A 25,485-nucleotide genomic window follows, 5' to 3' on the forward strand; every position below is an offset into this window, starting at 1 on the left:
GTGTGTTCCGTGTGTTCACACTAGCTTCACCTCAGGTTTATTATCTTAAAGTTAATCAATCTGGAGTCATTATTGTAAAGTGCGCACTTCTGAGACCTGTATTGACCCGGTTCTGGTGTCTCGTTTCATGGGTTTTCTTAATTTCCGGATGCCATTTTCTGTGGTGACTCTGACGTCATCAATCCACACATATGATCATGATCAAATATCATAACACTCATAGGCAGCTGTTTATTTGTCATGGTGAAAGACCCAGTTTATACTGTGAAAACTTACACTATGAATGTGTCAAATATTATTTGATAAATATTTGGTCTCTATTGAAAATAATCATGTAAAACAAAAATCCTACTCATTATAGTACTGTACTGTTAATGTTATTTAAATCTTTTTTTAATTTATTTTAATATTTTTATTTTATTATTTCTACTGTGAAAACGAATATATTAAGTGCGTAAAATATTATTTGAATTTTTTTTTGGTCTATTAAAAATAATGTGAACATTTGTTGTACTCATGTTAGTGCTTATTTAAAGTTATTTAAATTATTATTATTATAAACTAGTTGATTATTTAAATATAAATACATTTATGAAACATTTACTAATTATAGTACTGTTAGATGTTATTTGTCTTTATTTATTTTAATTTTTTTTATTTATACTGTATATACAAATATATTACATACATAAAATATTATTTGGAAAATATTTAGTTTGTCTTAAAATAATAATGTAACTAATAATGTTTCTAATCATTATAGTACTTATTAAATTTTTATTTATTTATTATTATTTATACTTAAAACGAATATTAGAAATGCATAAAATAATATTTGGAAAGTATTTGGTCTCTTAAATAATAATGTAACTTTTTTCTACTCATAGTACTTATTTAAATCTTTTTTCATTTATTTTAATATTCCTTCTTTTGTTTTATACTGTGAAAACAAATATATATAATGCTTAAAATATTATTGTTTGTAATCAATATTAATGCTTAAAATAATGTAAAGTTTTCTACTCATTATAGTTTAATATATATATTTTTATTTTATTATTTTTATTTTATTTAGATATTTATATTATACTAAACGAATATTAGACATGCTAAAAAGAATAACGTAACTTTTTTATGTAAAAATATATTTTTTCTACTTATTATAGTAGTATTTAAACCCTTTAGTAAATCTCTTTATTTATTTTAATATTTTTTAATTTGTATTATTTATCTGGTGAAAATGAATACTATAAATGTGTAAAATATTATTTGGAGAATATTTAGTGTTTCTTAAAAATAATAACTAACATTATTATAACTTTTTTTAAGATAAGATAACAAACATTATACAATGCTTAAAGATGCAAAGTGTTGTTGTTTTTTTAGAGAAAACTTTTTTTTTTTGTAGAGCCACTGGAAATAATATTGGGACAAATAAGCGTCGACTATAAATGACATCAGTTAATGTGCAAATGAAGACCTTGAAACTGAGGTTCATATATTTACTTTTATTTCAAAGTGCATGAATTACTAATGGATATTGTCAGCCAAAAAGTGTTTGCTTACAAGTATTACAATAAGGTCCTCTTTGTGAACATGAACTAACATGAACAGTATATTCTTTACAGCATTTATTACAGTTAGTTAATGAAACTGTTCATGTTGGTTCGCAGTGCATTAGCTAATACTTACTTTTGAGCTTAGAAATGTATTATAAATATTAAGACTGAGATTAATAAATGCTGTAGAAGTATTCTTCATTGTTGACTAATGAAACCTTATTGAGTAGCACTTTATTTTACAGTCCGGTCTCGTATAAACATACTATATACTTATTATAGTAGTTCAAATAACTGTATTACAAACCCTGATCCCACTAAACTTCCCTAACTCCTGTGGTCCCTCATATCCCAGTGCTTGCCTGAGTTAAGGCACATACTGTAAAATAAAGTGTAGAATTAACAAGCTTTCTGTAGGAGCTTTTCTGCCGAGGGTTTATGGATATTTATATAGATCTGGATATGTAAATATGAGCATGTTTAATGGAAGTTCCTGGACCTGCTTAAATATGGGAATGTTGGAATTACATCATTACCGGTCAAACGCTTAGACACACCTCTTTCTTCATTATCATCATCATCATTATTATTATTATTATTATTATTATTATTATTAGCCACATTTTACAGTAATAGTAAAGTCAACATAACTATGAAATAAAAGAGAAACCGGATTAGGAGACTCAGAAGAAGAGTTTGTATGTGATATCATGCTATGGGTTTAGCTAGTTTTAATTCAATTAAATTGTATGAATTAAACCGCTCGTAAACATACTTTATCACTTGAAAACTTGAAATAACCCATTAAACATGAAAGTAATGTGCAGTAATTAAAGCCATTTCTCATTATATCGAGCCTTTTGAGCATAAAGTGTTCTTTAAAATGAGTCAGAGTTCGACAGAGAACCTTTTCTTCTAAAGCCCAGAACTAGATCACGAGCAGATCGGCCCGAGCTCTCACTGGCTCTGCTCTTCAGATTTACAGTATTGCATTATGGGTAATGTGTCCTCATGGTGTAAGCTCTTCAGGTTTACAGTGTTGCACTATGGGTAATGTGTCCTCATGGTGTAAGCTCTTCAGGTTTACAGTGTTGCACTATGGGTAATGTGGTGTAACCTCTCCGGCCTCGTCTTGCAGGAGTCCTACCCCTCGACGTCCCCGATATGGTTTGTGGACTCCGATGACCCGAGTCTGACCCAGGTTCTGGAGCGGCTGGAGGACGTGAGGAAGGGAAACACGCTGGTAAACGATCACACTCTCCTCACTGTACCGTCATTACTCTATGCCGTCATTACTCTATGCCGTCATTACTCTACACCGTCATTACTCTACACCGTCATTACTCTACACCGTCATTACTCCGTCATTACTCTATACCGTCATTACTCTATACCGTCATTACTCTACACCGTCATTACTCTACACCGTCATTACTCCGTCATTACTCTATACCGTCATTACTCTATACCGTCATTACTCTATACCGTCATTACTCTATACCGTCATTACTCTATACCGTCATTACTCTATACCGTCATTACTCTATACCGTCATTACTCTATTGCTCTATACCGTCATTACTCTACACCATCATTACTCCGTCATTACTCTATACCGTCATTACTCTACACCATCATTACTCCGTCATTACTCTATACCGTCATTACTCTATACCGTCATTACTCTATACCGTCATTACTCTATACCGTCATTACTCTATTGCTCTATACCGTCATTACTCTACACCGTCATTACTCTACACCATCATTACTCCGTCATTACTCTATACCGTCATTACTCTATACCGTCATTACTCTATACCGTCATTACTCTATTGCTCTATACCGTCATTACTCTATACCGTCATTACTCTATACCGTCATTACTCTATACCGTCATTACTCTATACCGTCATTACTCTATACCGTCATTACTCTATTGCTCTATACCGTCATTACTCTATACCGTCATTACTCTATACCGTCATCATTACTCTATTGCTCTATACCGTCATTACTCTACACCGTCATTACTCTACACCGTCATTACTCTACACCGTCATTACTCTATACCGTCATTACTCTATACCGTCATTACTCTATACTGTCATTACTCTATACCGTCATTACTCTATTACTCTATACCGTCATTACTCTATACCGTCATTACTCTATACCGTCATTACTCTACACCGTCATTACTCTATACCGTCATTACTCTACACCATCATTACTCTATACCGTCATTACTCTACACCATCATTACTCTATACTGTCATTACTCTATACCGTCATTACTCTATTACTCTATACCGTCATTACTCTATACCGTCATTACTCTATACTGTCATTACTCTATACTGTCATTACTCTATACCGTCATTACTCTATACCGTCATTACTCTATACCGTCATTACTCTATTACTCTATACCGTCATTACTCTACACCGTCATTACTCTACACCGTCATTACTCTACACCGTCATTACTCTATACCGTCATTACTCTATACCGTCATTACTCTATACTGTCATTACTCTATACCGTCATTACTCTATACTGTCATTACTCTATACCGTCATTACTCTATTACTCTATACCGTCATTACTCTATACCGTCATTACTCTATTACTCTATACCGTCATTACTCTATACCGTCATTACTCTACACCATCATTACTCTACACCGTCATTACTCTACACCGTCATTACTCTACACCGTCATTACTCTACACCGTCATTACTCTACACCGTCATTACTCTATTACTCTATACCGTCATTACTCTATACCGTCATTACTCTATACCGTCATTACTCTACACCATCATTACTCCGTCATTACTCTACACCATCATTACTCCGTCATTACTCTACACCGTCATTACTCTACACCGTCATTACTCTACACCGTCATTACTCTACACCGTCATTACTCTATACCGTCATACTCTACACCGTCATACTCTACACCGTCATACTCTACACTGTCATACTCTACACCGTCATTACTCCGTCATTACTCTACACCGTCATACTCTACACCGTCATTACTCTATACCGTCATACTCTACACCGTCATACTCTACACCGTCATACTCTACACCGTCATTACTCTACACCGTCATTACTCTACACCGTCATTACTCTACACCGTCATTACTCTACACCGTCATACTCTACACCGTCATTACTCTACACCGTCATTACTCTACACCGTCATTACTCTATTACTCTACACCGTCATACTCTACACCGTCATACTCTACACCGTCATTACTCTACACCGTCATTACTCTACACCGTCATTACTCTACACCGTCATACTCTACACCGTCATTACTCTACACCGTCATTACTCTATTACTCTACACCGTCATACTCTACACCGTCATACTCTATTACTCTACACCGTCATACTCTACACCGTCATACTCTACACCGTCATACTCTACACCGTCATACTCTACACCGTCATACTCTACACCGTCATACTCTATTACTCTACACCGTCATACTCTACACCGTCATTACTCTATTACTCTACACCGTCATACTCTACACCGTCATACTCTAAACCGTCATTACTCTACACCGTCATTACTCCACCTGTGCTGTTCTTCATCTGTGTTTAGTGTGTAATGTTGCTGTTTGATCATGAAGAAGCTCCAGTTCTTCTCTATATCAGTGTCAGTGTTTCTGAACTCCTGAAACGCCTCCATTGTAGTCTTGAGTTTCTCCCGGGAACGAACACGTCACAATATTCCTCATTATAATAATTCATGCGCAGAATAAAGGGGCGGGGCCTGGTTGAGTTAGTTAGTAGTGTGTTAAACTGGCGGTTATGGTAAGGGGAGGGACATTTCCCAAACACACTCGAAGCTCTCGACCAATCACAACACACTGCTCCAGCCGACCAATCAGAGCACAGTGTGCTTTTCAGGAGGAGGGGCTTCATAGAGACAGGAAGTAAACTGGGCTGTGTTTCCCAGAAGCATCGTTAGCCAACTGTGTTCGCAAGTTCTGTCGTTATCAGCAGTTCATCGAATCGGTGTTTCCCGAAAACATCGTTCTACCAAACATTCGCAAACATCATCGCACAGTTGTGTGAACGCCCAGAGTTTACCGGTTATGAACGGCCGGCATCATTCATTAATCATACGTAATGAGATCAGAGGAGTGTGTAGGTTGGTTAGGTTTTACATTTACATGAAACAAAGCTGTGTTCACGTTGCATTTCAGACCTAAAGCCTTTAGCATGTCTGTGGTTCATCGACTCGGCTAGCGGCTCTGGGCCGGCCTCTATACACATGGCTCGATTACATCTTTCATAACAACCACAAATAAATAGAAATTAACAACAAAATGGTTGTAAATTAATTCGTCAATTCATTCAAATGCAAGTTTTAAAAGAGAACAATTTAGAAGATCAGTTACCTCAGAGGATAAGGGTGATGCTGGCGGCTATTTGGCCGGTTACTTTAAACAGCAACAATTAATACTCGTAATCAGGCTAAAATAGGTGTATTTTTAAAACAAGTAATTAAATTAATTAATTCACCACTATATTTATCACAAATTTTAAAAGACAAGACAGAAGTTTCCAGCGCTTGCCTGACGGAAGCGAGGAGCTGTGACCCGGATGACCTCGACTGAGTGATTGACGGGTCGTTAGTCTAATTGGTTATAATTAATCACGTGCTGAAGAGCTGATAACGGGCATCAAATCTATTATATCACTGAGCATTACTTTGTCCGTTAATTCCCCCCCCTCATTTAATGAGCTATAACATTACTAAAGAATACCAACAATAATAATCAAACGAGTAAATTAATCAGTCAATATTTAAAACAATAATTATTTTATTGGGAAGAAAAGTTCATTTCAATTCATCCATCATTATAATAAATACACTTCATACTAGCATGTAATGAATGCGTGTTATTTATGAATTCATATTCACAACATTAAAGCAGGGAAAGCTGTTCTAGTAGAGACGCACAACAGATCCTCTTTAAGTCATATTTAATTTCTCATGTCAAGTGACAGTAAATGAAGGTAATTAGTAATATTCTCAGTGTTAACGATGGTGGGAGCGGAGCATGTGTTGTAATCTCGATGCTTTGAACAGCAGTAAAGAGTGATTACCAGCCGAGCGACACTGTAATCGAGTCGAGCGTTACACAACACACAACACGGTGTAATACGAGCACGCACACAGGTGATCACACACACGCGTCTCTGTGAGCCGGGCTTTTATTAACTATTTGTTGTGTGTACTAGATTAACTGGGACGGCATGCCTGAGTAAAACAGGAACGTGGACCTTCCTCTAGTCTTCCGCATTTAAACTCGTTCTTCTTGAAGGATTAGTTTCACCTGGGAATCGTGTCATTCCAAACCTGTGACTTCTGTTCTTCAACACAAAAGAGGGCGTTTGGCAGGAATCTTCTGAATGCTCACAATGCTTTGTGTCAATCAAATGTTCATTCACTCCAAATCTTGTTCATGTTTGTCGTCAACAATAACAGGTTTGACTTCAATAATGCAGATGCAATTGGTGGTTTCATGAGCGATTATTATCATATGGAAATTTGTGGAGTCGATTGTCTTAAGCTTAAGTTTCATAAATTAGGACAGAATATACATTTTTGTATAAAGGAATCCTTTAAAGTGAAGAACACACTGTCCAGCAAACACACGTGTTCATTTCTCTCAGTCATATGACAGAAGTTTAACTTAAATATGATTTTTGTGGAAACCGTGATACATTTTATTATTCAGGATTCTTTGATGAATGAACGAGTTTGAAATGGAAATCCTTTGTAACATTATAAATGTTTCTACTGTCACTTTTGATTAATTTAACGTGTCCTTGCTGAATAAAAGTCTTGATTTCTGTTAAAACACATCTTGCCGACCCCAAGCGTTGAACAGTGTGTGTGTATATTAAACTCGACTGCTCTCTTCCTCCTCATGAAGCCTGATTTATTTTCAGTCAGGTTTTCATTACATGCAAGTGAAATTCTACCTGCTTGTATTGTAGAGTTGAGATCAGGACTCTCTGACAGGATTGGTCTTTTCCCTCTAAAGGGAACGGATCTTGTGCACAAATTGCCCATAAGTCCTTTTGTTCTAACTTGACTAATGCTACCAAATCTCTTCCTGCATGTTATTAACCGCTCATAACAGTGGTTGGGGTCAGTGTCAGAAATTCTTTTCCATTAAAGAATGAGTTCAGAATTAATATTTCTTGATAATTTACTCTCCTCCACGTCATCTAGGATGTTCATGTCTGTCTTTCTTCAGTGGAAAAGAAATTAAGGAAAAGGATTCCAGGATGTTTCTCTATATAGTGTCTTCAATGGGGTCCAACGGGTTGAAGGTCCAGATGTGAGTTTCAGTGCAGCTTCAAAGTCTCGACACGATCCAGCCGAGGAATAAGAGTCTTATCTAGACAAACCAGCGGACATTTTATTACTAAATAAACATTTATATACTTTTAACCACAAATGCTGGTCTTGCACGTCCACGACTTCACTTCACGTGGAAAACTCCATCTCATTTTCTACTCAAAATCGTCCGACATCATTGTTTTACCTTTTATTAATTAATTTATTTTTGTAAATGGTGTTTTGACTCAGTCTTTGCACGTTTGCTTTGTAAACACTGGGTCGGTTCTTCCGCCTACGTCACGCGTGACCTTTCAACCTGATTACGTAATGTTGCACATCACAGCTAGTGCAAGACCAGCATTTGTGGTTAAAAGTATATAAATGTTATTATTTTTTATAAAATGTCCGCTGGTTTGTCTAGATAAGACTCTTATTCCTCGGCTGGATCGTGTCGAGACTTTGAAGCTGCACTGAAACTCACATCTGGACCTTCAGCCCGTTGGACCCCATTGAAGACACTATATGGAGAAAATCCTGGAATGTTTTCCTCAAAAACCTTAATTTCTTTTTTGACTAAAAAAACCTCATCTTTCTGGATGAGTAAATTATCAGGAAATTTTAATTCTGAAGTGAGCTACTCCGTCAAGGGTTAATATGTGGATTTGATAATGAGGGTATATTTTGCTCCCACATTTTTTTCTCTTTGCTGTCCTTTTTTCAACTTCAGGGACATGTTGGTCAGTTTCGGTGTGATTCGTGAGCTTGCTCGTGTGTGTTTGTGTTTCAGCTCTTGCAGCAGCTGAAGAGGCTGATCTGTGATCTGTGTCGCCTCTATAATCTTCCCCAACACCCTGATGTGGAGATGCTGGACCAGCCGCTCCCCGCAGCGCCTCTGAACCCGGACCGCAAGGTGAACATCTTCAGGGGCTTTCGCACCGGGTGGTTATCGGAACTCCAGCCACCAGAACTGTTATAAATAGAAAATAAATATTTTTTTTACTCAGACAAGCTAATGACAAGCATTTACGTGTATTGTAAAACTTAAGTTTTACAATAGAATTGAAAACTTTATTGTCATTGCATTTAAAATACAACAAATTGTGAATGCCCTTCCAACTACGTAACATACCATACACACTAACATAAATGCATACAACAGATAATTTAAATAGAACTGCACTGATACTCTGCTGTATATCGCCCAAGTACATGATATAATGACAGATGAGCAAATAATTAATTAATTTATGATGTTTTATCCTGTAGCTTGGGACTACGGATGAGGTCACATCAGAGGAGGAAGAGGAGGAAGAGATGGGAGAGGTTCGTATCCGTTTTCCTTAGGGATGCACCGATATGAACATTTTGTCCGATACCGATAACTGATAATTCTTTCTATTTGAAAGCCGATAACTGATATATTGGCCGATAAATCTAAATCTAAATCCAAATTTTAGACAATATTTTTTGAGAGCCTTATTACAAAAACAAAAGTCTCACCATTAAAAGCCATGACCTAAACACACAATTATAATTTTATGTAGCCGACATGACGGACTTGCGCTGCACATGTTGCACTGAACTGTATTTTCCCTTTTTTGAAGTGATTCCAATCATATTTCAGGCAACTCAAAATGCTGATCATGTTGAACAGTGCACATCTGAAGCGTCTCAGCTGAGGGAAATAATACATTATTTATCGGCTTTAATATATCGGCCAAATTTTCTTATCAGGCCGATAACGATAACATTATAAATGATCATATATTGGCTGATGCCGATATATCATGCATCCCTAGTTTTCCTCATGTTTATTATGATGATGTGTTCTCATGTGTGATCGACCTCATCATATATGTGCTCTCTGTCAGCAGGACATCGACCTGGAACACTATGAAATGAAAGAGGAGGAGCCGGTGGATGGGAAGAAGTCTGAGGATGATGGGATCGAGAAGGAGAACTTGGCCATTCTGGAGAAGATCCGCAAGAACCAGAGGCAGGACCACTTGAATGTAAGTGCTCATTCGGTAAGGTCACTTTCCTCATGTTTCGGGGTTCTGGTGGGGTGAAATGGAGGCTTTTGTTCGAAGCAGTAGTTTCACAGTCCTGATTAGATGGAGATTGAATGATTATGATGAGAAGGTTCAGTCTGATGGCCTTCAGAGTGATTGATGTAGTTCCTTTTGAAATGAATTGTTCTTGAAGTCAGGCAAGCAAACTACTCCTCTTCTGACGAAAGCTTCTTTTTTGAATCTTGATTTTGAGTTGAGATTTGATGACTCGAGACTTCGAAATTGACCATATTCATAAAAGGAGATTTTTGAATATGTATTTTTATATTTATTACATATGATATTAACCACCATTTCCAGAAAATTAGCGCGATTGCAAATGTGATGTTGGCTTTATATGACAGTTCAGTAAACAGAGTGAATATTGTGATGAGTGACATTTCAGACATAACATTGTCAATGTTCTTTGTTTTTTGCTCTATTTCTCCAAAGACAATAGTTTCAAACAAGCCACAGCAAAAGAATTACGCGTCTATGTGGCAATAACGTACAGTGGTGTTTCGTCAGTCACTAAACTAATCCGGGGTTTTGAACGAATCGGTTCAGTGACTTGACTTTCTTGACTTACTTGACTTGACTTACTTGACTTACTTGACTTACTTGACTTGACTTACTTGACTTACTTGACTGACTTGACTTGACTTACTTGACTTACTTGACTTACTTGACTTACTTGACTTACTTGACTTACTTGACTTACTTGACTTGACTGACTTGACTTGACTTACTTGACTTACTTGACTTACTTGACTTACTTGACTTACTTGATTTACTTGACTTAGTTGACTTAATTGACTGACTTGACTGACTTGATTTACTTTCTTGACTTACTTGACTTGACTGACTCGACTTACTTGACTTAGTTAACTTACTTGACTTGACTTACTTTCTTGACTTACTTGACTTAGTTGACTGACTTGACTGACTTGATTTACTTTCTTGACTTACTTGACTTGACTTACTTGACTTGACTTACTTGACTTACTTGACTGACTTGACTTGACTTACTTGACTTACTTGACTTGACTTACTTGACTGACTTGACTTGACTTGACTTACTTGACTTACTTGACTTACTTGATTTACTTGACTTAGTTGACTTAATTGACTGACTTGACTTACTTGACTTTACTTGACTTGACTTAGTTGACTTAGTTGACTGACTTGACTGACTTGATTTACTTTCTTGACTTACTTGACTTGACTGACTTGACTTCGTTAACTTACTTGACTTGACTTGACTTGACTTACTTGACTTGACTTATTTGAAAGTAAATCAAGTCAGTCAAGTCAGTCAACTAAGTCAAGTCAGACTTACTTGACTGACTTGACTTATTTGACTGACTTGACTTAGTTAACTTACTTGACTTGACTGACTTGACTTACTTGACTGACTTGACTTACTTGACTTAGTTGACTTAGTTGACTGACTTGATTTACTTTCTTGACTTAAGTGACTTGACTTAGTTGACTGACTTGACTTAGTTGACTGACTTGACTGACTTGATTTACTTTCTTGACTTACTTGACTTGACTTATTTGACTTACTTGACTTCGTTAACTTACTTGACTTGACTTACTTGACTGACTTGACTTATTTGACTGACTTGACTTAGTTAACTTACTTGACTTGACTGACTTGACTTACTTGACTGACTTGACTTACTTGACTGACTTGACTTAGTTAACTTACTTGACTTGACTGACTTGACTGACTTGACTTAACTGACTTGACTTAGTTGACTTACTTGACTTGACTTGCCTTACTTGACTTAACTGACTTGACTTAGTTGACTGACTTGACTTAGTTGACTGACTTGACTGACTTGATTTTACTTTCTTGACTTACTTGACTTGACTTATTTGACTTACTTGACTTCGTTAACTTACTTGACTTGACTTACTTGACTGACTTGACTTATTTGACTGACTTGACTTAGTTAACTTACTTGACTTGACTGACTTGACTTACTTGACTGACTTGACTTACTTGACTTAGTTGACTTAGTTGACTGACTTGATTTACTTTCTTGACTTAAGTGACTTGACTTAGTTGACTGACTTGACTTAGTTGACTGACTTGACTGACTTGATTTACTTTCTTGACTTACTTGACTTGACTTATTTGACTTACTTGACTTCGTTAACTTACTTGACTTGACTTACTTGACTGACTTGACTTATTTGACTGACTTGACTTAGTTAACTTACTTGACTTGACTGACTTGACTTACTTGACTGACTTGACTTACTTGACTGACTTGACTTATTTGACTGACTTGACTTAGTTAACTTACTTGACTTGACTGACTTGACTGACTTGACTTGACTTAACTGACTTGACTTAGTTGACTTACTTGACTTGACTTGCCTTACTTGACTTAACTGACTTGACTTAGTTGACTGACTTGACTTAGTTGACTGACTTGACTTACTTGACTTGACTTATTTGACTGACTTGACTTAGTTAACTGACTTGACTTACTTGATGTACTTTCTTGACTGACTTGACTTTACTTGACTCGCTTGACTTACTTGACTGACTTGATTTACTTTCTTGACTTAATTGACTGACTTGACTTACTTGTGTAGGAAACTCAGACTCGAAGACCAGGGGCCTCATGTATCAATCTTGCGTACGCACAAAAACTTTGCGTACGCCAGCTTTCACGCTCACGGTCGTATGTACTAACAGTGAAATTAACGCGAGAATGTGCGTTCCTCCACGCCAATTTCATGTCTGGCGTACGTACATTTCTCATTGTTTTGTCCGTTGGCGACTCTTACAGGCAATGAAGTGAAGTTGCAAACATTACACAACGAATAATAGTCTATCGCACCACCACCTGTGGGAAGCATTGCTATTAATTTGCAATTTATAAAATAAATGACATATATTGTCACACGAGCCTTATGGAAATATTCTATCAATTATGCAATTAAGTAAGAACATATAAAAGCATATGCAAATTGATACAACCCTTAGTCTATGGCAATGACAGCTTTGGTTTAATGTCCACCTTTATATCAGACCATTTCTTTTTAAGGTCATTTAGGGTGTACAGTTGAGACGTGTACAGTTGAGACACCTTAAATAACTTGCGTTCGCAGCAAGCACAAGTTGTGATTTTTGCTGTGCACGTGCGTATTAGTGTCCTCTTTGATCGTGGGAAATTTGAACAACGGACGCATCTCCGATCCGAAGAAATCGTAAAAAGTTTTTTTTTCTAAGATATGACGTTCACTTCACCATGCACTCTCCACAATGAATAGCTTATTATCCCTATATGACTGTAAAACGTAACTGGTATCACCACAAATGTTATTCTGTGCCCTAAAAACTGGCATATTTCATGGTATTGTGTCATGCAAGGTAATTGCAAAATCTAGAGAAATGTGCGAGGTGGCCAGCGGGGGATAGTTGAGACACATACTGTACCCCCGATAGAGTTCTATTAGGAAACACACTGTTTAGTTGTTCAGTGTTATGATAACAGTTTAAACGCCGTAATAAGCCAGCATAGGACGCAAATGAAAATAAAATTTGATATTTGTGATATTTAAACTGTGTATTATTAATAAATATTGTTACATATCTTGTTCCTGCTTAATACATTTTAACCAGTGCTAATTTAAATAAAATGAATGAATATAAATGAATGAATAAACAAAAATGTTGCCCAATTGTTATTTTCTTTATTTGTCTTTATTTTTTATATTTACAATGAATGGTTAGTTACCTTCACATCATTAGAAATGGGTGTCTCAACTGTACCATGCACTGTCTCAACTGTACCACATATTGGTACAGTTGAGACAAAGTTGAGACAAAAAGCACCTTATTTTTATGAGCTAATTGTGGAAAATATAAACTAGGGTAGGCTATTATTGATTGATAATATCTTAGTCTACAAGCTAATGAAATGTCATGTGGCGTGTCATGTGGAAATTCACTTCTTTTCAGTGTCTATTTTTGTGTGAAAAATCAAATCTCAACTGTACTCAGTCTACTCTACAGTGCGACTTTCAGATCCCACCGCATTGACAGCATCAGCCAAACTCTCCCACTCATATTTTTTTTTTCATTTCTACCTCCGATAGTAGCACCTCCAATTCACTTTCTGTAAAGTTTCGTTTCTTGCCGCCATTTTCTTACTGCTTTCTTTTGCCAAAGTGGACTCATTACCATATTTAAATTAATTTAATTAAGGGAGGAGACTGGGTGGGGCGTTGTGCTCGTGCATGTGCGCTCAATTTTACGTTAACTGGGATGTACAAAGAGAATATGCGTGGGATCCTTCGTACGCAGAGATTCATACATCTGGGGTTTTTTGTGCGTACGCACATTTACAGCTTTGTCCGTACGCAATGTTTTAGAATGAATTCAACGCAAGTCTTTGTACATGAGGCCCCAGGAGACTTGGTTCTTTCTTTAGCAGGATTCTTTATTGAGAACACGAGCTGTCGGTAGCTGCAGTCACCAAAGTCTGACTAAGTGGACGTTCTCTTACAGTTTATATACATTTAGGGGCAGGAACCAAAACTTTGTGATGAGACAGGTTTAGGAACCTGTTCTAGACTGAGTCCTGCCCATCCTAATCCACTCAGCATATCTATTCAAATGCTGAGACCCGAGTACAGGACTGGCAGGACTCTCTTGCTAAAACACAAGCTCCAAGAGCCATTAAGAGTTTCAGTAAAACAGGACTGACCAGAGTCTTTTGCTAGAAAACTCTGATAATAATAATTTATACCTAACCATAACATGCTAAATTCAATGTAAACCTAAATTAAACATTTTAATACATTTGTAATACAACATTTGACTTGACTTACTTGACTTTACTTACTTGACTTTACTTACTTGACTTATTTGACTTACTTTACTTTCTTTACTTACTTGATTTACTTTCTTGACTTACTTGATTTACTTTCTTGACTTACTTGATTTACTTTCTTGACTTACTTGACTGACTTGACTTGATTTTAAACATCCTGTAAAGGTTTTTTGTTCATTTATGTATTTTGTCATTTAACCTAGATTTCACCATATAAGCTGGCATGGCGTTGAAAAACATTTTCTCACAAATAAACGGACTAAAGAGAATTCAATAATGACACAGTTTAATGCAGTTACACATTGCACTTTTTGCACAATTTGACTGTATTGTAGCATTACATTTTCTTTTCTTTTTTAAATAATAATAATTTGAAAAAAGGGGTAATGCTTTACAATAAGCTCTTATTTGTTAACATTAATGCATGAACTGACAATGAACAATATTACAGCATTTATTAACCGTTGCTTTTTACTTAATTAAAATCTTCATGTTAGTTCAGTGCATTAACTAATGTTAAATTTTAACATGGATTGTTATTTCACGTTAGCTGATGTAATTAACTAATGTTAACAAATTAAAACCTGATTGTAAAGTGGTACAGTGAATCTGAAATATTTGAAACGACACGTCTTGATTTGTTCATTGAGCTGTCGAGCTCCCAGTGCTCATTAATCTGAGCTGTGGGATTCATAAGAGTTCATGTGCGCATTGGGTCAATAATGCGTCTGATTGATTGATTGAGTGTGTTCTCTCGGGTCCTGTAGGGCGCTGTGTCTGGATCAGTTCAAGCGTCGGATCGCCTCATGAAGGAGCTCAGGGAGATCTACCGGTCTCAGAGTTATAAAAACGGTTTGGACTCCTGATCACTGATGTGTGAATGAACGAGTCGCCACTGGAAGCGTCGACGCTCTTCTTATTCTGCTTTATTCTGTTTTCCAGGAATCTACTCAGTGGAGCTGTTCAACGACAGCCTGTACGAGTGGCATGTGAAGATAAGAACGTAAGAACTGGATTTTCCCATTATTGCTTGTGTTAGTTAGGAGTTTTCAGAAAGCTGAATGTGTGTGTGTGTGTGTGTGTGTGTTGTGTTCAGTGTGGATCCAGACAGTCCTCTGCACAGTGACCTGCAGGTGCTGAAGGAGAAGGAGGGAATCGACTACATACTCCTCAACTTCTCTTACAAAGTAAGTTCGCTGGCCATGCCCAGGTGTGTGTGTGTGTGTGTGTGTGTGTGATGGTTAGGGGTAGGGTTAGTGTGTGTGATGGGTAGGGTTAGTGTGTGTGTGTGTGTGTGTTTGTGATTGTGAGAGATGGGTAGGTTTAGAAGCAGGGTTAGTGTGTGTGTGATGGATAGGGTTAGTGTGTGTGTGTGTGTGTGTGTGTGAGATGGGTAGGGTTAGTGTGTGTGTGTGTATGTGATGGGTAGGGTTAGTGTGTGATGGGTAGGGTTAGTGTGTGTCTGTGAGAGTGTGTGTGAGATGGGTAGGGTTAGTGTGTGTGTGTGTGTGAGATGGGTAGGGTTAGTGTGTGTGTGTTTGTGAGAGATGGGTAGGTTTAGAAGTAGGGTTAGTGTGTGTGTGATGGATAGGGTTAGTGTGTGTGTGTGTGTGTGTGTGTGTGAGATGGGTAGGGTTAGTGTGTGTGTGTGTATGTGATGGGTAGGGTTAGTGTGTGATGGGTAGGGTTAGTGTGTGTCTGTGAGAGTGTGTGTGAGATGGGTAGGGTTAGTGTGTGTGTGTGTGTGAGATGGGTAGGGTTAGTGTGTGTGTGTGTGTGTGTGATGGGTAGGTTTAGGGGTAGGGTTAGTGTGTGTGTGTATGTGATGGGTAGGGTTAGTGTGTGTGTGAGATGGGTAGGTTTAGGGGTAGGGTTAATGTGTGTGTGTGTGTGTGTGTGTGTGTGTGTGTGTGTGTGTGATGGAAAAGTTTAGGGGTAGGGTTAGTGTGTGTGTGTGTGTGTGATGGGTAGGTTTAGTGTAAGAGGACAGAATATACAGTTTGGACAGTATAAACGCCATGTCTATGGAGAGTCCCCACAAAGATAGTGAGTGTGTGTGTGTGAGAGAGAGAGAGTTTAGCCTTTAGTTCATGATACATTGTAAATAAGGTGACAACAATTTACCTTCCATAATTATTCAACTTATTTATTAAATGTACAAATGCTTATATGTACAGTTTAAATGTAGGTTTTCCCAGAGTAATAATAATGTCTCTCTTCTGTCTTCAGGATAATTTCCCCTTCGATCCGCCGTTCGTACGAGTGGTTTCGCCTGTGCTTTCCGGAGGGTATTATTCATTATTCATCCTATTAGTGTTATTGTGATGCATTTTGTTTATGATATTATTAATTCACTCAGAAATCAAACTCATTTGTATACAGAAGCGAATTTGTATTCATACTAATGTATACATATATCTTTATTTATTTATGCTTTGTTTCTATTTTACACATCCAGTGTGTTGAGCCAAACTCTTTGGGTTTGATTATTAAGCAGAGTGTTTATTACATACTGTATGTAGAATCTCATTTCGTGTGTGTGTGTGTGTGTGTATATATATAAAGCCCAGGTTAACTGTAGTGTGTGTGTGTGTGTGTGTGTGTAAAGTCCAGGTTAACTGTAGTGTGTGTGTGTGTGTATATATATGTATGTGTGTGTGTGTAAAGCCCAGGTTAACTGTAGTGTGTGTGTGTGTGTGTGTGTGTGTGTAAAGCCCAGGTTAACTGTAGTGTGTGTGTGTGTGTATATATATGTATGTGTGTGTGTGTAAAGCCCAGGTTAACTGTAGTGTGTGTGTGTGTGTGTGTGTGTGTGTAAAGCCCAGGTTAACTGTAGTGTGTGTGTGTGTGTATATATATGTATGTGTGTGTGTGTAAAGCCCAGGTTAACTGTAGTGTGTGTTCAGGTATGTTCTGGGTGGAGGAGCGCTGTGTATGGAGCTACTCACTAAACAGGTGTGTGTTTCTGTTCACTACTCGAGACTCAGACACATCAATCATGCTTTCATTCATTTCTCAGACCAGCTTCTGCACTCAGGACACGTAACAGGCCTCAACTTAAGCGTCAGTTATTTAATATACAGTCAAAGCAAACATTACTCAGACACCAGATATGATGTGTGATGTGTTTCACTAGTGTGATCAGGACACTATAGTTCATTAATGTGAGTGAGGAGAGCAGAATAAAGTAAACTGAGATATTACACCCAGAAACTCTTCATTCAGAGACTACCAGTGACATTTATAACCATTTGGGCCCAAAAATGATTCGGACACTTTGAGCTGATCATGTTTTGCTGAAGTGTGTTTTCTTTAATTGCTAATGCTCTTTTTACACACAGACTGAGCACAATGAAGCATTGCTTGGTGATTGGTTGAGCTAAACTGGTATTATCTAATTGTGTAGTTAAATTTAACAGCTGACAGATATTCAACATAATTCATGTGTGAGACAGTCTAACAGAAGGACGGACAAAACCAGTCAAATATCAGCTGAGTTCTGCTCATATTTTATTACCATTCTCTAAACTATAGCGAATAAACTGTGATAATGTGAGAAATGTTGAAGGAGTCTGAATAAATCTGGGTTTGACTGTATTATTTCTTCCTGATGTCCAGTTGTTTTAAACTGAAATCGTCTGTTTTCAAAGTGCATCAAACTCTTTAATTTAAAAGCGTCCCAGGAAACAAGCCTGATATGAGTCCTCTAGTGTCCTGATATACAGATGCCAGTCTGTCATACGACATGTGTGTGACTGAGGGTCATGTGATGTGTGTCCTCAGGGCTGGAGCAGTGCCTATTCCATAGAGTCCGTCATCATGCAGATCAACGCCACTTTAGTCAAGGGGAAAGCAAGAGTGCAGTTTGGAGCCAATAAGGTAATCTCACTCAAGACCCGTTCACACCCAGAACCAGAACCAGAACGAGAGCGATCAGGGCCAGTGACTTATATTTCGTGTTCTGTTTATATTAAGCGCTGCGGTTTGGCGTCTGTCTCTTTAAATGCTCGAGCTCTTTAGAGCAGGATTCTGATTGGCTGTCAGAGTTTCTCCTCCATCAGCTGGAAAACATCGTTCTGAACGTGATTCCACCGTTCCTCAGCGCCGTTATCGTTATAGTTGTGGACTCGCGTATTCTCTGACATTTAGAGCGATTGTTAGAACTACATCTGTCTCGCTCTAGTTCTCGTCTCTGGCGTGATCAAGCCTTTACTCTGTTTTGTATGGAAGCTTGTTTCCGCCACAAAATAAAACATTTTAAAAGATAATTGCGACTTTTTATCTCACAATTGCGAGATATAAAGTCAGAATTGCGTGAAATAAAGTTGCAATTGCGTGAAATAGTCGCGATTATGTGTTATAAAGTCAGAATTCTGACTTTTTTTCTCGCAATTGCGAGTTTATATCTTGCAATTCTGACATCTTTTCTCAGAATTGTGAGTTATAAAGTCCAATTCTAAGGAAAAAAACTTTTTTTTTTTTTTTTTTTTACCTCAGAATAGTTTATATCTCACAATTGTATTTTTGAATTCAACAGAATTGTGAGATAAAAAGTCGCTATTATTTATTTATTATTCAGTGGCGGAAACAAGCTTCCATAGTTTTGTCTGGTTGTGGTTTTATGGTATGAAAGCTTGCAAAAAAATTGCAATTAAATGTTTTATTCTGTTGCAGAAACTTTTTTCTTAGAATTTTGGGATATAAAAAAAGGTTTTCCACTGTGAAAGAAACGTCACCTTATTTATTTGATGTATTGATTCACTCCATGGCTGAAACGAGCTTCCATAGTTTGATGGCAGGAGTTGTCATGCACTTGTTTCTCACATTTCAGGTTATATATTAAAGCGTATTGTAATTGCACAGTAGAGACTAGAATGAAGATTTGCTGTGTTTCAGAATCAGTACAACCTCGCCAGAGCGCAGCAGTCGTACAAATCACTGGTGCAGATCCACGAGAAGAACGGTGAGAACTCTACAGCTTTACAGCTGGGAACTGTGTGTTCATCTCCAGATATTTCACAGTTTAATATCACGAAAACAGTTGCAATAACATCTGCTGAAGATCATGTGATTGAACAAACAGGGCTTCTTTATAAACGGCCTTTTTAAACACCATCAAATGATTTGAGGAGTGCAGTTCATCCTACTGACATTTTATTTACATTTATCGATTTATTATTTTATTTGGTAACACTTTATTTTACAGTGTTGTTCTGACATGTAGTTACTATAGTGATAACAGTAAATTATGCATAATTACATGCAACCAACCCTCAACCAAACCCTACCCTAACCCTATAGTAAGAACATGTTAATTAATATTACTCAGTACTTAAATATATAATTACACTGTAACACTGACACCTTAAAATAAAATAAAAATCATGGTACATTGTAAGTAACAAACCGAATCCTCAATATTTTTGGTCAAAGTGAGTAGATTTGGCTTTTAGGAGTGTGTAATCTGCTATTAATGTGTGTAGTGCGCTGTAAACCAGCAGACATGGACTGAACACACACCAGTTCAGTTTTCTGTCTTCAGCAATCAAAACTTTTGATTTCATGAGGGGTGTGTGTGTGTTTGTGTGTGTGTGTGTGTGTGTGTGTGTGTGTGTGTCTCTCCCACAGGCTGGTACACACCACCGAAAGAGGACGGCTAGTGCGAGAGCTCCACACATGAACATGTATCTCGAGGTGGACATCTCTTTGTTCCCGTTTTTCCTCTCATCCCTCTTTTAACTCTCCGCCACGTTTGTTCTCCGTCACTTCCACTGGGTTGAAGACGCTCGACTTGATCGGGTCGAGTTCGATCCACGGGAAAAGCTCTTTTTCTTTTTTCTTTTGCTTTATCATCTCAGATAATGTCATTATTCCTGCGTTCCTGATCCAACATCTCCTCTCCTGTCATCCCGAGCGAGTTCTGGCTAGCTGACGTGTGTGTGTGTGTGTCCGTGGACTCGTTGTGTTCAGGACGAGCCAGTGATCCTGTGTTTGGAGGAACCGGCCTTTAAAAACCCTTGGATGCGAGACACACGGAGCTGACGGACATTCTGACGCTCGAGAAGCTTTCCTCACCACATCTCCAACAGAACAGCCTGAGTTTGTGGACTGGTGTGAAGCCGTGTGTTGGGAACGCTGGGCGGTGACCCATAATGCCTTAAAGAGGAGAAGAGTGTGTGTTCCTCTCGGTCCTGCTGTTGTCCAGTGTTTCTGTTCAAGCCCTGCAGTCGATCCCAAACGTTCCCTCCGATCGCTGACCGGGTTTTAGAGGATAATTCCTGTTTTTTCCCAAGCCGTTGAACGCACTGGGAAGTGTTCCTGAAATTCCCATGGGACAATGTCCGCTTCACTTTTTTGTTTGTGTAGGAAAATGAAAAATAAATAAATAATGCCACTCTGACATCAAGCCATAGATTGAACCCGTAGATTTTATTCCCGGAAAACGCTCCGCTCTCATGTTTCGGGATCGGCTCAACCGTAGAGCGTTTGACAGAGAGAGAGTGTTAACCAGCTGACTCCAGATCAGATCCTCATCCAGCCGGTGTGATCCGTCCACGGGGAGCGCTCACACAGTTATGCACTGTTAGCATGCTTTGGTTATATTGCTCTTTATTTTACTTTTTTTTTTTTTTCATTGTAAGTGTAATTTTGGCCATGTACAGTACAATTTGTAAACTTGCATCAAGTTTATGAATAAAGAATTTTAAGAAATACATCAGTGTAATCTGTCGTGCTGTTTTAGACGTTTAATTCCATCACATGTTTAACTCAAGGAATCAAACTCCATATTCTATATATTTCTATATATGTATTGTATATGTGTATTTATTTATTTATTTTTTGGTTGCACCAATTCTAAATTTCTCCACTGATACCGATGACACATTTTTCTGCTTTCTTTTGATTGACAGGTTATAATCGGCCCTGATTATTGGCTGTTTATATCGATCGATATTGTGAGGGAAGGGAAATGCTAAACCAAAAATAAATGCATAGTCCTTTGTGCTCAGATTAATTTAATGTAAGAGTAATTTTAGAGTTTTTATATGAATCAAAAATGAGTCTTTTCTCACATTGCAACCCAGTGTTCTTTTAGTAGCATTGATCTATTCTATTATAGTTTCTGTTTTGATTTTATTTTTATGTTTTATGTTTTCATTTAAACTCCCCCTGTGGTGTAAATCCAGCTTTTAATGTTGTTTGTGTCTATGTGGTGTTTTTAATATGCTTTAAGACAAACCATGTGTAAATTCATAAGACGCTTTGAAATCGCTGGTGTTTCTGACGTCACAAACTACCTTGTAACCAATCAGATCAACGTGTGATCGTCAACCAGTGGATCTCTGAGCTGAGTGAGTGAGTGGAGGCGTGGCTCATTTGAATATTCATAGAACCGCGCATACTAAATGAGGCGAGGGTGTCGAGTTACATTCAAGATATTTTAAGGCATTAAAATATTTTTAAGGAAAAAACATTTAAATATGACATAAATATGACATTTAAATATGACATTTTGGTGATCTAAGATGAGTTTTAAGGGATACAATTATTAACTACAGGGGACTATAAATTTTAAAGTTTTAGTCATTTTGAGGCTCTTTTACTTATTAAATGTACCAAATATGGTGCTTGTATCCGATGACGTTTTACTTGCTTCACATTACTTTTTCAACACCGTCACATTTTTTATTTAAAATGTGTTTTAAATTGGAAACTGTCACATTTTCTACTAAATTTGTGCCCTTATGTCTTGCAATTATTATTTTTTTTAAATCCTGCATTAACTTTTCATATGGTATTTTCATACAAGGTTATTAATTAAAATAAAAATAAAAAATAAAAAAGTGCAATATGCCGTTTAATCTGGAACGACTGCTGGGATGAAGATGTGTTGAGCTGGTAATGAAGCAGATGTGTGTGTCCACTGCTGGGATGAGGAAGTGTTGTGCTGGTAAAGCAGCAGATGTGTGTGTCCAGCAGAGGGCAGCATCAGCCCGGGAACCACAGGACTCACTCTCTCTGTCTCTTCCCGTATTCTTTCATCGTGAGTTTGTGTTTCTGGTCCAGTTTCTGCATGTAAAGTCCAGTCACTGATGCACTAATGTTCTGCTGCGTTCAATACGATGCTTTTAAGAGTCCTTCTGAGAAAGACTAATCAATCTCAGTCTTTTATCATTAGTCTTCTCCACACTTTCTTCTGGAAATCTCTCGAGCTCTCCAGCAAATGCACAACAGAAATGAATGATATGATGAAGTATCGCCTGGATTACACCATGTTTCTGAATCTCTCCACGAGGTTTATAGCCGATTGTTCAAATAACTCCAAATTATACATTACCAGTCAAAAGTTTTGGATCAGCAAGATCTTTAATGTTTTTAAAAGAAGAAGTCTCTCCTGCTCACCAAGGCTGCATTTATTTGATAAAAAAAAGAAGAAAAAATAATATTGTGATATATTATTATAATGTAAATCATGTTCTCTATGTGAATATATAGTAAAGTGTAATTTATTCCTGTGATCAAAGCTGAATTTTCAGCATCATTACTCCAGTCTTCAGTGTCACATGATCCTTCAGAAATCACTCTAATATGATGATTTGATGCTCAAGAAACATTTATGATTATTATAAATGTTGAAAACGGTTACATTTACAATGTACATTTTTATTTCAGGATTCTTTGATGAATAGAAAGTTGAAAAGAACAGCATTTATCTGAAATAGAATCTTCTGTAACATTAAACACTACCGTTCAAAAGTCTGAGGTCAGTAAGAATCTTTATTTTATTTTTGGTGGGAAATAAATAAAATAAATCAATACTTTTATTCATCAAGGATGAATTAAATTGATAAAAAGTGACAGTAAAGACATACTATAAAAGTATGGTTTTACTTTTAACCATAAATAAAAAACTTTGGATATCCTTTTAATAATGAGGATTTTGTGACAGACTGAAAGCTCTGCTCTGTTGATCCAGTCGTGTCTCCGGTGACCCTGTGTGTGTGTGTGTGTGTGTGTGTGTGTGTGTGTGTGTGTGTGTGTGTGTGTGTGTGTGTGTGTGTGTGTGTGTGTGTGTGTGTGTGTGATAGGTGACCCGGGGTCAGATCCACATCATCTGACCTCTGAGACCGAGTGAGCAATCTGTCCGAAATACAGCGGCTCATCCTCTGAACGACTGAGATCTCAGACGTGTGTGTGTGTGTGTGTGTGTGAGAGAGATAGCAGGAGCTGTACAGCACATCAGAGAGAAACACGGCGCTTATTCCAGCCCTGTTCCATTTATATTGGCAAATTGAATTTCTGTGTATGATCTGAACTAAAGATGAGAGCAACTGGTCGTCATCTCTGGACAGGCCGTTATCACAGACTAACACTGTCAGCCAGGAGATAAGGGTTACACACACACACACACACACGCACACACACACAGACACACACACAGACACAGTTTGGGGTCAGTAAAGTGTGTTCATGTTCCTGAAAGAGTCTCTTCTGCTCATCAAGGCTGCATTTATTTGATTAAAAATACAGTAAAAACAGTGAAATATTATAAATAATCTGTTTTCTATGTGAATATATAGTAAAGTGTAATTTATTTTTGTGATCAAAGTTGAATTTTCAGCATCATTACTCCAGTCTTACTCATTTTCTTATATAAAGAAAATGGCTGTAAAATGCGGAAGGTCTGTTCGTGTCAGATTATTAGATTATTCGATTATTCGATTATTAGGTATTTTCACACAGTTAAAATAATAAATTTCACAAACACAAAGAAACCTTGATATTTACTCCAATAATATTGTTTTATAACTTCAAAACAATTTTTTACATTATAGTATTTATAACCATATAAACACAATTAGTCTATAGAATATCCCCGTTTAGATAGTAAATGTATGATAAATGAACTGAATCTTTTTCTCTGGACAGTAAAACTAGTTTTTATTTGTCGGCGAGACACACGACATGAGGCTAAAACGTTCACTGAAGTAAAACTTTGACAACATGCCCCACTTTCCCCGAATAATAATTTAACATTTTAACAATTAATACAATTTTTCAGCGTTTGTGTTTGTCGTCGACACCAGAGGCCGAAACTCACTCAGGAATATCTGTCCGTTTCCTTCCATAAAGAAAGCATGGCTATTATCTTCATGTTTACCGTAGTCAATATTTCATTTTCCACTGAGGATGTTTGCAGTCACATGTATTATTTCAGTCAAAATTGCTTTAGTGTTTCTGGGCTGACAGAAACAAGGCGATGGAAATCAAAATGAATTCATTAAAGCGTGTGCCGTCGACTGCACTAAACCCCAATGAAGATCATCTGTTATCTGAGCCCTAATTAACATGCAACTAAAATCACATTAATATTGAAATATTTAAAGGGTTTAGGCTATACCCTGGACCACAAAGCCAGTCACATGGGTCAATGTTCTGAAATTGAGATGTACACATCATATGAAAGCTGAATAAATAAGCGTTCCATTGATGTGTGGTTTGTTAGGATATGATTTATTTAATATTTGGCTGATACACAACTATTGAAAATCTGGAATCTGAGGGTGCAAAAAAAAATCGAAACATTGAGAAAATCTCCTTTAAAGGCACACTGTGAAGG

The 25,485-nt window shown here is 37.2% G+C and overlaps 1 protein-coding gene across 2 annotated transcripts in view; it reads left to right on the plus strand.

Annotated features, from left to right (window-relative positions):
* ube2q1 (ubiquitin-conjugating enzyme E2Q family member 1) overlaps window positions 1–21,577 on the plus strand; it is a 22,205-nt gene extending 628 nt beyond the window's left edge. The window contains exons 2-13 of one of the 2 annotated variants that reach the window (XM_084124831.1): window positions 2,698–2,802; window positions 8,742–8,864; window positions 9,221–9,277; window positions 9,829–9,981; window positions 15,632–15,716; window positions 15,807–15,867; window positions 15,961–16,051; window positions 17,094–17,152; window positions 17,771–17,819; window positions 18,648–18,743; window positions 19,761–19,827; window positions 20,493–21,577. In XM_084124831.1, coding sequence (XP_083980957.1) covers window positions 2,698–2,802; window positions 8,742–8,864; window positions 9,221–9,277; window positions 9,829–9,981; window positions 15,632–15,716; window positions 15,807–15,867; window positions 15,961–16,051; window positions 17,094–17,152; window positions 17,771–17,819; window positions 18,648–18,743; window positions 19,761–19,827; window positions 20,493–20,524 — 978 coding nt within the window. In that variant the 3' untranslated portion in view covers window positions 20,525–21,577. The remainder of the gene's footprint in view (window positions 1–2,697; window positions 2,803–8,741; window positions 8,865–9,220; window positions 9,278–9,828; window positions 9,982–15,631; window positions 15,717–15,806; window positions 15,868–15,960; window positions 16,052–17,093; window positions 17,153–17,770; window positions 17,820–18,647; window positions 18,744–19,760; window positions 19,828–20,492) is intronic. The other variant, XM_084124832.1, reaches the window with a different exon arrangement.
* The last annotated feature ends 3,908 nt before the right edge of the window (window positions 21,578–25,485 follow it).

Source organism: Abramis brama (genome assembly GCF_963993115.1).
Source record: "Abramis brama genome assembly, chromosome: 9".
Taxonomy (NCBI): Eukaryota; Metazoa; Chordata; class Actinopteri; order Cypriniformes; family Leuciscidae; genus Abramis; species Abramis brama.